At 48.6% G+C, this 14,392-nt stretch overlaps 1 protein-coding gene across 1 annotated transcript in view; it reads left to right on the forward strand.

The window, feature by feature from the left end:
* The window catches only part of PRODH2 (proline dehydrogenase 2), a 386,146-nt gene that overhangs the window by 199,917 nt on the left and 171,837 nt on the right, over window positions 1–14,392 (forward strand). The window contains exons 6-7 of the mRNA XM_069649889.1: window positions 1,912–2,058; window positions 2,260–2,426. Of these exons, the coding sequence (XP_069505990.1) occupies window positions 1,912–2,058; window positions 2,260–2,426 (314 nt within the window). The remainder of the gene's footprint in view (window positions 1–1,911; window positions 2,059–2,259; window positions 2,427–14,392) is intronic.

The raw sequence follows: 14,392 nt of genomic DNA on the forward strand, positions 1-14,392 counted from the left end.
CTATTTGGTGCCTGGATCTTAGTTATTCCCAAATGTCCTTGCCTTAAAATGAGCATTTAGCCATCTCCATTACAATGGCTTTAGGACTCCTGGGTATCACAATCTGAGTTCTGGGTCTACCAGAGGGATCCAGATCTCCTCTGTAGAAGCAACCCATTACTTTGGAAAATAAATGGACCACCTTTTTTTCTACTCTTTTCTTCACGTGTTACCTGATTAAAAGGCTCTGCCAGCAAAGGATCGTTATGTTGGGCAAAAGCTAAATCAGGAATGATTTATATTTTCCTTATATATAGGTACAGGTACTTTTGGTTCAAAATCTGCCTCTCCAAATCCTTGACTTCCCCTTTCAGTTTGTTCACAATTATTAACTTCTTTAAGCTTTGGTAACATAGAACATTCTAATATGCTTTCTGCTATCCTTTCTCAGCTTTGATTTGGTATGCCTTCTTTCCATTATTTTTCATTAACACTTTAACATCTCCTCTATAGTCCGGATCAATCACCCCTGCCAGTATGACTAGGCCATAGCGCCAGGCCAGTTGTTAACATTACGCTATTGGTAACTTTGCCCATGCTTCAGTGATTTATATTCCGGTAGGTGTCTGAAATACCGGCAGGTAAGGCCCGCCAGTTGTTCACAGCCCCTACCATCAAACACGGAGTGAGCCGGTGTGGAAAAGGTTAATTCCAGACTGGCTCACTTGCAATGAAGTGGTTCTGTGCTTGCATCCCACTTTCCTCCCTAAAGAAGTATGGTTCTGGACATGTTTTTTCCATCTTCTCAGTCTAAGCAGACTCTCCAGTCACTAGATGTGTACCAGTCTCGCACATCTGGATAGGCCAAACATTTAAATAAAGGATGATGGCATATTTATGACAATTGGTGGTTCTCAACCTGGCAAGAAAGCCTCTGTGACTTCTGTTGCCTGGTTGATAGTTTCATGTATCCCAGAATCACACAGACTACAGGGCCAGGTACCCCCAAAGGGTGTCCACCTGGTCAGAGTAAAGGCCAATGCTGTCGCTCTCCACGGATAGGTGCTTTGGGTGGTGAATAGCAAAATGGACATCTGGGCTTCTCCCTAAGCCCTTTGCAAGCATTAATGTATGGATACCAGTGCCAGGTCAGACAGCAGGTCGCATAAGGCTGTCCTTCAGAACCTTTTTGCTTCGCCCAGAAGTATGGAGGAGAGGGTATGGGACATAGGTAAGAAAAGGTAACTCATTCTATTCACTACTTTACACCTAGTCCACAATCTCCTTTCCTCCAGACACTCATCCTACACTCACCTAATAAGCAGTAATCTGTATGCCCCACTGACAAAGGGGAGAAAGGGGACTAGCAGGCAATGAGGCCACTACCCACACTTGTACACTGTCCCTACACTCCAATTCCAATTTGAAAGACTTTGCTGTGTAAAGGTTTCCGGTACCTTCCCCATATGACAGATACCCTCTAGCAGGCATTTGAAACCTTTGCCTCAATAGATGTTTTGGAATACAATCCCCATCAGCCCTAGCCACCCTAGTCAATGGTGAGGGATCATGGGAGTCAAGTGCAAACATCTGGAGAGCCGCAGACCCCTGTCCTATAAGTATGGAGGAAAGGTGACTATGCATCAGGAGTACAGTAGTCACCACAGTGAGTAACGTCTTTCTTTAACATGAGGGATAAAGAACCAGACACCCTGAGAACTACATCGGCTCAGGAGGGAAGTGGTGCAATGGTACAGATTGTGTCCCTGAAGAAATAGGATCGACCCAGGGGATTGACAAGCCAGTACACAATTTGTCATCTCTAGAAGAGGGATTGGCTCTAAAATATTGAACCTCTCACCTCTAGGAAAACATGGTTCATGTGATCTGTGTAGAACATTACAGAGGTTTTTTTGTTTTTTACTCCTGCAGTACGCAAAGAAACATGAGGTCCGAATCTTGGTGGATGCTGAATACACATACCTTAACCCTGCCCTAACACTGGTAACATTGGCAATGATGAAGCTGTGCAACCAATCAAAACCATGGATTTGGAACACCTACCAGTGCTACTTAAAAGTAAGGACCGTAAATTTAACAATTGGCAAACAACACATGTTTCGCGTGCTAAATGTAAGTTTGTAGACTATCAGTAGTGTTTGGTGGTCTAGGAGATGAACATTCTGCACTTCAAGATGTGTTGGTTTAGCAGATGGCCGTCATGCTCCCCTATTCTAGCTGGTTCCTCACCTGTCAACGTTTGCCTTTGCTGTGCAATAGGATTCTTTCAATTTGCTGACTCATGACCTGGGGCTGGCCCAGCGGCTTGGCATCTGTTTTGGAGTGAAACTGGTTCGGGGTGCATACATGGACAAGGAGCGCAAGTTGGCCAAGGAGAGAGGCTATGCTGATCCCATCAACCCAGACTGGGAGGCCACGAACAGTAGGTAAGGAAAAAGCATAGGTCCCGGCCTGTGTACTAGGAGATGATGGTCCTGGGTTTTTAGTGAAACAATGGTCCATTTGTCACAGACCACATATTCATCTGCTGTCTGACTAGAAAACCCCAGAGGTTTTGTATACACAATTCAATGTTGATGAAATGATCATGCCTTCTCGTGGGCACATAACTGTAATCCCATTTAAGTGTTAATCACAGATTTTATTTTAAAAAAATAACATTTTTGGGATTTTCTGAAGTTTTATACAGGGTCCTGGAACTCGGTATTCAATAAAAAAAAAGTTTTTTTGCATCGTTACTTCAATCCCCTCCCATCCCCCTCACGCGCCCCTCCCTAGGAGTACCATCAGGTATCAGAAATGTTCTGACGGGTTATGGAAAAAACCCATACAATTAAAACAGTGAATATTACATTCTAGGGTAGTTCCACCAGGTTATGGGCTCTCAATCAGGTTTGGCACAAAGTCCTTTTGCGCATGTTTCAGAAATGGTGTCCAGGTAGCCATTAAGGTCAAGAGAGAGCCTCTCATATAAGCTGTAAGCTTTTCCATTGAAAGAATGTTCCACACTTTGTTCATCCATACATTTATAGGGGGAGGGACGGTCCTTCTCCAATTAGGGAGAATTGAGAGTTTAGCCACCAATAGTAAGTGTGCCAATAGCTTAAGTTCAGTATTCATGCAGAGCCGTTGTATTGAAGCGCTGAGGGCCAGGATGCAGAGCAGGGGATCACCTGGTGCCTCTACACCAGTGGTCGAAGTGTACGAAAAGAAGTAGTGGAACTATGTTCCCTGCTGGCCTGCACCCACTCCCCACAAACCCCATCACCACTCCCCCTCCCGCACACAATACAAACCTGCAAACACATGCACCTGCTGTTTAAGGGAATGTTCAGTGTAGTTTCATCTTCTTCCTACACTTTTATTTTAAAACGAAACCATCCCGGAACGGTTTCTTTTTAAAATAAAAGTATAGGAACAGTAAAACTTCATTAAAAAAAGTAGAGGAGCACGCCCCTAACCACCACCGCTCACGTCGACCACTGCTCTACACCAATATTTCCTTCAATTTGGATCTCGAGACAGAAATCTTATATTTCTGCACATCCCCAGAGAATGTGTAAAAGTGTGCCCTCTATTCCACATGCCCTCCAGCACAGTTTTACATTTTTAGGGTGAGAGTAATGAATGTGGGAGGGGGTTCTATACCACCTCGTACTTAACTTTGTTTGTGTTTTCCGCCAGACGCTGGCATAGGGCAGGAACTTCTCCCCTGTATGTTCTGTCCCAGGTCTCTGGCAATATTGCTTCTCCCAGCTCCGTCTAACAGCCAGTCGCGTAGGACCTGCGGTCAGGCACTGAGCATGAATGTATAGCTTTGTGCAATCAAGAAAACAGCACCCTGGGTACGGTTGACTCCTGAAAGACCAACTCCAGAGGATTTAGCTCCCTAGCGGCCCACTCCATGATGGGGGGGAGCAGGACCCAGTGCCTAGCTTGTAGATAGCGAAAGCAGTCCGACTCTGTAAGCTCGACATCGGTCTTGCAGTCCTCGAATGGTCTAATCCTCCCCTTAACAAAGAGATCTCCTATCTTGCACAACCCTGTGTCAACCCATTGCGTGAATCCCTTGTGTGTCATGCCTGGGGTGAAGTCATCGTTGTGGATTAGTGGAATGAAGGGGGATGCGAAGGAGTACTCCCCACCAAACCTACTCAAGCTGTCCCATGCCTCGAGCGAAGCCTTGGTGATGGGGTTGATGCATAGTCCCTTAGCTCGCCCCTGCATTGGCACCCATGGCTTGGTCCAAAAGTGCTGTCCAGCCACCGCCTCCTCCATATCCACCGATATCTTCCCAGTGTCCCTCTGCACCCAGTCAATTAGTGGCCAGATCTGTGCTGCCCTCAACGGGCATTGTAGGAGCATTCCATACCATCCCCCAGTGTATTTCTAGGGTCAAGAATGGGGACAGACTCAAAGTTAACGGAATCTTGGAAGAATATTCATTTTAATCACTGCCATTTTGCCAAACCATGATAGGTGGATGAAATTCCACAGATATAAATCTTTCTTAATATTGCTAATAAGGTTGGAGTAGTTAGTCCTATATAAGTGGGTCAGGTTTCCCAGTATGCTGATCCCCAAATATCTCAATGTTGTGTTTGTCCAAGCGTATGAACATTTCTGCTTACGCTCAGTCTTCAGGGCGGAAGGGGGATATTGAGTCCTACTATTTCGGAACTGGAGTAGTTTACTTTAAACCCCGAAACTAGACCATAACATCCAAGTTCATCATCAACATACATCAGGGAGATCAGCAGGTTAGCAAGAGACAGGATGACATTGTCTGCAAACAGGTTGATTGTATGTTGAGACCCTCCACATGTTATGCCCACTATATGGATGTTAGCCCTTATTTGCTCTGCCAGGGGTTCCATGAGAATTTCAAAAAGCATGGGTGATAGGGGGCAACCCTGTCTGGTGCCCCTATGTAGGTGAATTTGTGGCGTGAGGACCATTCACCAGGAGGCAAGCTGTTGCGTCGACATAATTGGACAGAATCATGTGGTGCACCTTGGGGCATATGTTGAACTTCTCTAGCACCTCCTGTAAAAATCCCCATTCTACCCTGTCAAAAGATTTCTCTGCATAGAGCGCAAGTAGAAGTGAGTGTGCCTGGTTCCTGCCTGATTTGTCTACAAGGTGTACATCCCTTCTAATGTTAACTGCCACATTGCTACCCCAAATAAATCCTGTTTGATCTGGGTGAATGAGGGATGGCATTAACTTTTCGAGCCTGCCTGCAAGAATTTTTGTGAAAAGTTTAGAAGCGCTATTGGTCTGTAAGAGGAACATTGTTTAGGATCCTTCCCCGGTTCGGGTATAACAACCACATGGGCCTCCTTCATGGAGTCCAGAAGACTTCCTCACCTCCTGTATGTCATTAAAAACATCCAGCAGCGGTTTAGCCAATAGCTGGGCCTGGGATTTGTAAAAGGAGGCAGTGAAGCCATCTGAGTCAGGGGCCTTATTTGTCTTCAAGGACTTTATGGCCTGGATCACTTCTAGAGGGTCTATCGGTGCATCTGGGAGATCTCAGGCTAGTTGTAAAATTTGCTTAAAGTCTACCTCATTCAAATACGAGACTTGATACTGGTAGCTGGGCTCATACGAAGAGTAGAGTGCACTATGACATTTGTGAAAACGCTTCTGTTTTGTAGTTTCTTCCCCCCATTCCCTACCCTGGGAGTCCGTCAGAGTTTGGATGAATGAGTGATGAGTCTGTTGTCTAATGAGGTGTGCCACAAGCTGCCCCGGTACATTGCCTTGCTCGTAATATCTGTGCCGTAGACAATGAAGGGTGCCCTCAGCCCTCTGTGCCCTAAGCAGTTTCAGTTGATTCTTTGTCATGGTGCACTCTTTAAGGTTCCTTCTAGTCGGGGCCTCACGGTACCTCTTATCTGCCTCCCTCACTTCTTTCAACATCTGCTGCTCTTCCTGTCCCCTTAAGTGCTTCATTGATGCTGAATTGGAGAATGTATTGCCTCTAGCCACAGCTTTAAGAGCATCCCAGTGGGTCCTATAAGTCATATCAGCAGGGTTGTTAATTTTAAAATAGTCCCTAATCTCCTCTTTCAATTCCTGGAAGCATAATGGGTCTTTCAAAATTCCCAGGGGCAACCTCTATTGATACTGCTTGCGGTGCCCCGCCTAGTCCCTGATCACTGCCATGAATGCACTATTGTCAGTCAGAGTCGTTGGTTCTATTTCTGTGAACAGGACTAGTCTGAACAGGTCTAATGTCATAAATATGTAATCAATCCTTGAGGCTAATTTATGGACATGGGAGGTGTGCGTGTATGATCTCTCAGAGAGATGTTGAGCGTGCCATATGTCGATCATATTGAGTTCCTGTAGCCAGTCCCATAGTGTCTTGGAGGCCGATCCCATCATGGAGTAGGTAGTTTGTGCCGACGTATCCTTCATCAACATTCATGGCCCAATTCATCTCCACCCTAACTATAAGCTCACCTTGACCATGTTCAGCATAAAGGACTCCTGGGAGATGTTAGGGGCATAAAATGCGAGTATAGTCACCATCTACCCCTGTAGGGTCCTGACCACCAGGACAAACCGTCCATCAGCCCCTCTTTTAGTTTTGACATTGACACTTGTGAAGTTCAGAACCATGTGCAACAGGAGTGCTACCTTTTGCTGTTGACCGATGCCTGGAATTGTGGTGGAAAGTGCTTATTGCAGATCCTGCCTTTATCACCCGCCAACTAATGTGTCTCTTGGAGAGCTACCAAATGCAGTTGTAGGGGCCTAAGCTCCCAGAAGAGCTGCATGCGCTTATTTGGGTGTTCAGGCCCCGGGTGTTCAGTGTGCCAACATTAATCGCCATGGTGTGACCTTGGGTTTCCCCATTTCCGTAGGTACGTGTCGTCTTCCCCAAAACAATATCTCTTGTGCCCTCTCACCATAACCTGGCTAACCTTGTGTATGCTTTCCCCTTACGCTGCATAATAAGTGTATATGGGTCAATCCCAATATAATTGAACTACATTATTCCCCAACTAGATCCATAATTGCTTCTACTCAGCCAAATGCTTGTGGTGGAAGATATACCACCCCTCCCCCTGGCCCTACCAGAACAGGCAACAGCAATTTACAACTGCTAGCTTGCGGCAACAGCCAGCAAAGTCGACTGGTCCATCAGAGAGCCTTGTTGCAGAGAACGGCTCATGTCCCTGGAGGCAAAGCTGGGTCAACTCTTCTCCTGTCCTCACCTCCGGTGAACCCTTATGTAGTAAGGAGAGGAGAAATCAATGTCATTGGCAGGATGCTTCTTTCCAAGCTGAGCAGTGCTCCATGCCTCCCAGCTAGGACCTCTCTCTCTCTCTCTCTCTCTCTATATGGTTTAGGCTTAGAAAGGGTCACCTCGAAGATCTGGAAGCCCAGTAGTTTTGCTCCTTCCTCAACCGAGAAAATCGCGGGCACCTTGTCCATCAATATGAAAATGGAAGCCAAAGGGGAAGGTCCACTTGTATCTCACTTCCAGATTGCTCCTTACTTTCCTTCTCTTTAGAAGTGTAGGCTGGGACACATCCTGGAATATCTGCATTGCTGAGTCTTGGAATTGAATCCGGTTGGCCTTTCTCGCTTCCCCCAAAATTGCCTCTTTAACCCATGTGGAACTATGTCTCTCGGAGGGTTGGGAGAGGGGATTCTGGTACATTTCTTTTAGGGTCAAACCTGTGCACTCTATCAATCCTGATCAGAGCTGGGTGTCTTCCTTAACAAACTGCTGGTGTGGTTGTCTGACACAGCCTTCGCTGTTGTCGCCTTCCACCCCTTTTAAGAATTGTATGTGTAGTGTGTGAATCCAGAGGGTGCCCCACCTGCTAGTCCCCGGGGATCTCCCTCTTAGGTGGCCAGGACACGGCCATCGCCTTTGGATCCAGACCGAGGAGGATGGTGACTGAGAGTAAGAAGACTAACTCTCTTACATCGTACTGGACATGTCCCATTAATGGGATCAGGCGAAGTCAGCCAAAAGTACATACACCTGATACCAATTAGCTCTCTTCACACGGATAAAAGGCAAACCTACTGGAGCAGAGCGATGGACCAAGGGATGAGAGCAGCAGGTCAAAAACCCCAAGAGTTCCCTACTAGAGGTTGTTGCCTCCGACAGGCCGCGAAAGACACGTAGGGAAGGCCAGATCCTGCAAGTGAAGACTGCATTGTGTTTCAAGGTTGCCCTCCGGGGCGAATGGCAGAGTTGGGGAGGCGAGGCCAAGCCTGTGGTACTAACCTTGACTCATGAATTGGAAATCGTAAAACCAAAAAAGAAATGCACAAAGCCGGTGAGTTGGTAAGCGATCTGAGTGACCAGTGTGTGTTAAAGAAAGTTTGAAGTGGCAATATTATATCGCAACTGAAAGCTGCACGCATGTGGAGGAGATGTGAAGAAAGGCAGACATGTGAATTAACTTTGAAGTAAAAAGACAGCTGTGGAATCAGCGATATCGAGTAACAGAGTGGTCCGGCGAAAGGAAGCAGCCCACTCGAAAGTCTCCATGCAAGGTGCATTGTTTGTAACGATAAAGCGAATGAAGTGCAAAAGCAAAGTAAGCCAAATTACCTCTTAGAAAAGGGGAGAGTGGAAGTTGAATTTTGAACTATAAGTCGAAGTGGTTCTGCAGAGGTCTGTAAAGAAAGCCCCACACATTTGAAAGTCTTCAACACCCAAAAGTGGTCTGAGCCTGGCTGAGGGAGACATAAAGTGTAATAAGCTTGGCGAAGGGAGCCCCTTTGCAAGTTTTGTTGAACTGTGTGCTGAAGAGGTCTGAGCCCGACAGAGGTGTACCTACGTGAACTTTATGTCTGAAGAGGTCTGAGCCCAACAGAGGGGGCCATTGGGAACTGTGTTTCGGGAGATCTGTGCCTGGCAGAGGGGCACCTACATGAACTTTGTGTTCAAACAGTATTTTGGAGGTCTGAACAAGAGACTTTAACGTGGAAGGCCAGGTGGACCTCGATCCACGTTTTGGAACTGTTTATTGTGCTGAGAAGCAGAGCCAGAGTTTGTCATCCTGTCTACAAAGACTGCCTTACTCTGTGGGTTCTAACGTGGGGAGGACAGCTGATTTAGCTGCCTTTATTAATTTGAACACTGATTTTTCCTTTTCATACATTTCCCCTTTATGCACTTTTTGTACAAGAGATAGGGCAGGCATTAGGTTTTGTTAGCATAGGCCATTTTGATTTGATGGACTCTACTAGGACTGGTTTGTTAATCGTTTGATGCTCGAGACAATTCCCATCTTAGTTATAGGGCAAAGTAGCAGTTTTCCAACCCCAGAAACTTCAATAAAGGTTTTTACAAATTGTACCTATTGTGTCCATGTCATACTTGTGATACCATGCCTCCTGTACAGTAGGTTCTCTCTTCTCGCTCTATTCTGTAAATCATCGCATTTGTGTCTCTGTGCCTCAGTATCTTCTTTAAGGACGGTCACCAATCACTGCACCTCGCTCAGCTGCCATATCGGCCATTGATCGCTCAGTGGAATCCACTCTGTCTCCGAGCACCCCAATCTCCTTTCTGAGTTCCCAAGCAGACTCAGCCACCTCCTTGTAGAGGACTGCTATTTCAGATTCAAGAGAGTCCTTAATTTACCTTCTCAAAGTATCTAGTGAGCGGGTTAGGAAATCTGGTGTCAGGAGCGGTGTGCCAGGTAGTTGCAGCAGCGCCCACTCAGCATTTCCTTCCATGCTATTTGCTTGGATTTTTTAATTTGTTTCCTAGTAGGCTGCATGTTTGCTTTTCTTACTGGGTTTGGGCATTTCTCTGCTGCTTCTAATTGAATGGGAGGCTCCCCTCTCACTCAGTTGACCCACCATGCCTCGGGCGCCCTCCAGATCTCCCTGACCTCTCCTTCAGCCACGCGCTCAGCCCGCAGCACTCCCACATCTGCCGAGAGCACAGAGAGGCCACAGGGAGGCAGCCGGCAAGATCACTTGCCTTCTCAGCTCCCCTGATGATAGTCCTAAGAGAGGCGTCTCAGCTCTCCTGTTAGCTGCTGGAGCATCGGCGGGGCCTCACGGTGTACCCCGCCTGCAAGCTTGGATGGAGATCCACCATTGTTACAGGGCTGATGAATCACAAGCGGGTGGGACTCTGGGGCCCAGGGGGTGACCATTCCCAGATGCACTCCTACTCTTCTTGCCCTCTGGGTTCAGCACCGCCAAGGTCATTCTGGTAGCCCTCTGCTGTATTGCCCCCCGGTTTGGATCCTCTGCTCCCGGCGTCACTTGCTGGCGAGCTCACCCACTGGCTGCAAGGTCTTCAATGGTGGCTGCCATCTTGGCCACCCTTGCTGCATCCATCACGCTGCCGCTCCCGCAGGAATCCGCTCCCCATTCTATTTAACCAGTGAGAAGAGGCTCTTCGCGGCCACCTCTGAGCAAGTGAGTGGCAGCGCACCTTCCGGTCTACGCGGGTGCCACCATCTCCTCGTTTCGGCCCTGTGAATGGAGAGCGTGAAAGGCAGACGTCTTACCTCTCGGCCATCTTGGCCATGCCTCTAATCACAGAACTTTAGCTTGAATTCTCCCATTGTTTACAACATCACTAACAAAAGCAACAGATGCTACGCTGGTGAAAGCAAAAATCGAGATATATTAAAAGCATAATCAAATTATCCCAAATCACTTTAAAACAGCTGTGAAAATACCTGTAGTTTGCTGTGATGTTTATTGGGGTCATGGAAGTATTTAAAAGCCACATTGCCATGCCATTCAGGAAGTAGGTGCCTCCTTCCTCAAGTTGCTTTGAGGGGTTCCCACAAGACTTAGGTTAGAGATCTCTAATTGAATGTTCGGGGAATAATTCACCTCTAAAGTGTTGCACCCCTGGTGTAAGCTGTAATTAACCCATATCACATGGAGGGGGACCTCATTCCATGACAATAGAGACCCACCTGTCAGGCACACAACCTTGTTTCTTATGTCATCCTAATGGCTGGTAACTCGTTTTTTGTGTTGCTTTTGGCATGGGGTATTGGTGAATTTTGAAATGGGTGGAGTGAAATTATGCCTTTGGCTTTAGAGCACATTTTCTCAAGGAAATTGAATAAACAAACCATAGGCTTCACAGGCAGCCCGGAAAGGGCATACCGCAATACTGTGTGTCAAGGCTGGAAAAGTACACAGGAGCATTCATCTCAGCAAATCATGTGTATGCCGATCAGACAACTGTGTGAACGATCGAAACACTGAATGCACAGTAGCCAAATATGTCCAACACAACAATGGAATGGTGTCTAGTGGAGTGTGCCTCTTCCAAAGTGTGATAAGCGGCTATGATACATGAATTGACAGAAAACAAATATACACATTTAAAATATTGTGGAAGGGGACAACTACTGTCCTACTAGATGTAGTGGGCAACATTCTCCTGTGCTAGTTAATAAACTAAAAATCAGAAATGCCAGAAAGTAAAATATAATTCGTTGCTAATATAGACGAGGATGCAGCAACCACATGTAACCCCCCTTACAAAATAATATGGCATTGTTGCTCAAATAATACAGGATGTCGGGTGTTGCCTAAATATTCTAGGCTACTGCTAACATTGTGACGGCCAGAATGCCAATCTTCTACGAGTGCTGCGCAAATACACCAGGCATTCACACACATCCAGAAGTCAGCTCAGTGTGCCAGCCTGGGCTTGAACAATTGCTTTGCCAATGTTCACATTGCCAACGCACTTCCTGACTGTCCCCGTTAATCTCACATTGCCATGTGCGTTTTAACATTGCTGTCCCGTTTTTTTTCCAGCTAAGCTCTTGCCCGCCAATTTTTACGTTGCTTCTAGGAAATGGTCATACCAGTTTCAACAGTGCATGCCATTTTTACTCAGTTAAGGACATTGGTATTCTAATGGCTACATTGTTCCCATTTGCTCATCATTCCCCTTCATTCTGTGTGAAGACTCAGAAAGCTCCCCAGCACCAGGCTCGGACTGGCCCACAGGGCAATAGGGCAATGCCCGAACCAAAAACGCAAAATACTGGTGTGGGCCCGTTTTTGGGGTCAAAGTGTGTTAGCGGTGTCCGGACTCCGCCGTCCGTGAGCCCCCTACCCCCCGTGATACAGAGACACAGAGACAGCGATCTTGCTCGTGTGGGCTCCACGGTGCTTCTGATGTCACCGGGCACGCCCCGTTTGTTTAACTGGGCACGCAACGGAGTGAACGTCACCCCGTCGCGTGCGAGCCCTTAAAGGGCCAACGCCACACTCCTCCTTTTCCATAACAACAAATTGGAAACAGGAGGGACTAACTATCACACATGTATAAAGCACGCAACTGTGCACACACCAAAAACCCCCATTTATTAACAGCCTCCCTGGATCCCCCGAGGGTGCCTGTCACGGCCTGACCATTGTCCCAAGGTCAGCCTCCCCAGCTCAGTCCATTACATAGTCTGTGAGACGGGCAGGTTTCCCACGCCCTGTTCTCAGGGGGTACCTCCTGCCAACGTCTCTGGCCGGTGTCTCTTGACCTGGTCTGCCCCGAACAGGAGAGTCCACGGCAGGGCTTTCACCCCCACCTTCATCCACAGCATCCTCACCCTCTCGGTTGTCCGGGCTGTCCACTCTCGGGTCGCCGATTCTCCTGAAGAAGGAAGCATTCCTAGTCACGGATGATGTCCCATCAGAGGCTGTCACCATAGAGCCCTTCACCGCCACGACATCCAGGGGGGCTGGTTCATACGTGAGGGATAATTTGCCTTGTGGGTGGCGATTCCTCACCAGCACCTCATCCCCCAGAACGATGTGTGGGGGTCTCAGGCCTCTCCGGATGTTTTCCATGTGCGTCCTTGTTCGTCTGTCCTCCTCGACCTGTTCATTGTCAATGACGGCGGGGTCCCTGTCCCCCACCTCCGGTATGACGTCTCTCGGGCATCTTTGGAAGAGAGCCTCCGCTGGTGCTACACCCGTTGAGGAGCGGGGTGTGGTCCGATATCCCCGCAGGAAGACATACAGGGCCCTCTGCAAGCACTCGCCTTTTCCGTGGGCAATCCTGAAGACTTTGTTAAGGGTGCGCATCATGCGCTCTGCTTCCCAGTTGGCCCGGGGCCACAGTGGGGTTACCCGCCAGTGCTGAATGCCATACTCCTTCATGAGCTCTGCAAAACTCTCGCCTTGGAATGGCCCCCCGTTGTCGGAGCACAGCACGGAGGGCAGGCCATGGGTGGCGAAAATCTTCTCCAACGCCACCCTCACGTTCTCAAATGCGACGGACTCTATGAACTCGACCACCGGGTATCGAGACCACTCGTCCACCACAACTAGGAAGTGAGTGCCTCTCGACGTGGACCCGGAGTCTGCGTGCACTACTTCCCATGGCCTAGTCCCTCTCGGCATCGTTTCAATGGACGGTTCCCGCTGGGCTGGTGCCGCAGCCTGGCATTATACGCAAGATGCCACAAATGCCTCCACCTTCCGCTCGAGCTCCAGGAACCACACCTTCCGGCGGAGGCGAGCTTTTGTTTTGGGCGCCCCTTGGTGGCCCTGGTGCGCCAGGGCGATGACCTGTGCAACTTTGGCCTGGGGCACCACGATCCTCTCACCCCTCAGCAACAGCCCCGACTCCGAGAATGTCAGTTCTTCTCTCACTCTCCATAACTGCTCGAGAGCCACTCTGGCTTCACATGTCCTGCGTTCCACCGCTTCCAGCACCGTCTTCCAGGCACCCCTCTGCATTGCTTCCCTCAGGATGGCGAAACACTCGTCGCTCTTTGACGCGAGCTCTAGCTCCTTCACCTGCATGGAGTTTGGGGTGGCCGTTTCCACGACCAGGCGGACATGTTCGTCAGCCTCTTCAGCCGACGTAGACTCCTGCGAGTCCCCTCTTGGGTGTCGAGAGAGATAGTCCGCCGCGTTGTTAGCCCCTGGGCGTTATGTCAACTACACTCCATACTCGAGCAGGGCGAGCATTCAGCACTCTATTCTCACTGGTGGACGGGATGATGAGCCCGCCATGATCGGCAACAGTGGTTTGTGGTCCGTGACCACCGTCACGGGTCGCCCCAGGATGTAGAGGCAAAAATGTCTGCAACCCCACAGCACCGCCAGGGCTTCCCTCTCAATCTGGGAGTATCTTTGCTCGGTGTCGGAGAGCGCCTTGCTGGCGTATGCTATGGGTTGAATCTCCTGGTCACTCCCCACTTGGGTAAGCACTGCCCCCAGGCCATAGGGGCTGGCATCCACTACGATCTCTGTCTGCAGGCTCGGATCGAAGAACGCCATGGTGTCGTCCGCCGCCAAGGCACTCCTGATATCAGCGAATGCCGCCTGCTCAAGGGGGCCCCACTGCCAGACGGTATCCTTCTTTGTCAGAGATCTCAGCGGCTCTGAACAGGACGCCAGATTCCTGATG

This window comes from Ambystoma mexicanum, chromosome 3p (genome assembly GCF_040938575.1).
Source record: "Ambystoma mexicanum isolate Mex_15411 chromosome 3p, UKY_AmexF1_1, whole genome shotgun sequence".
In the NCBI taxonomy this organism is placed as follows: domain Eukaryota; kingdom Metazoa; phylum Chordata; class Amphibia; order Caudata; family Ambystomatidae; genus Ambystoma; species Ambystoma mexicanum.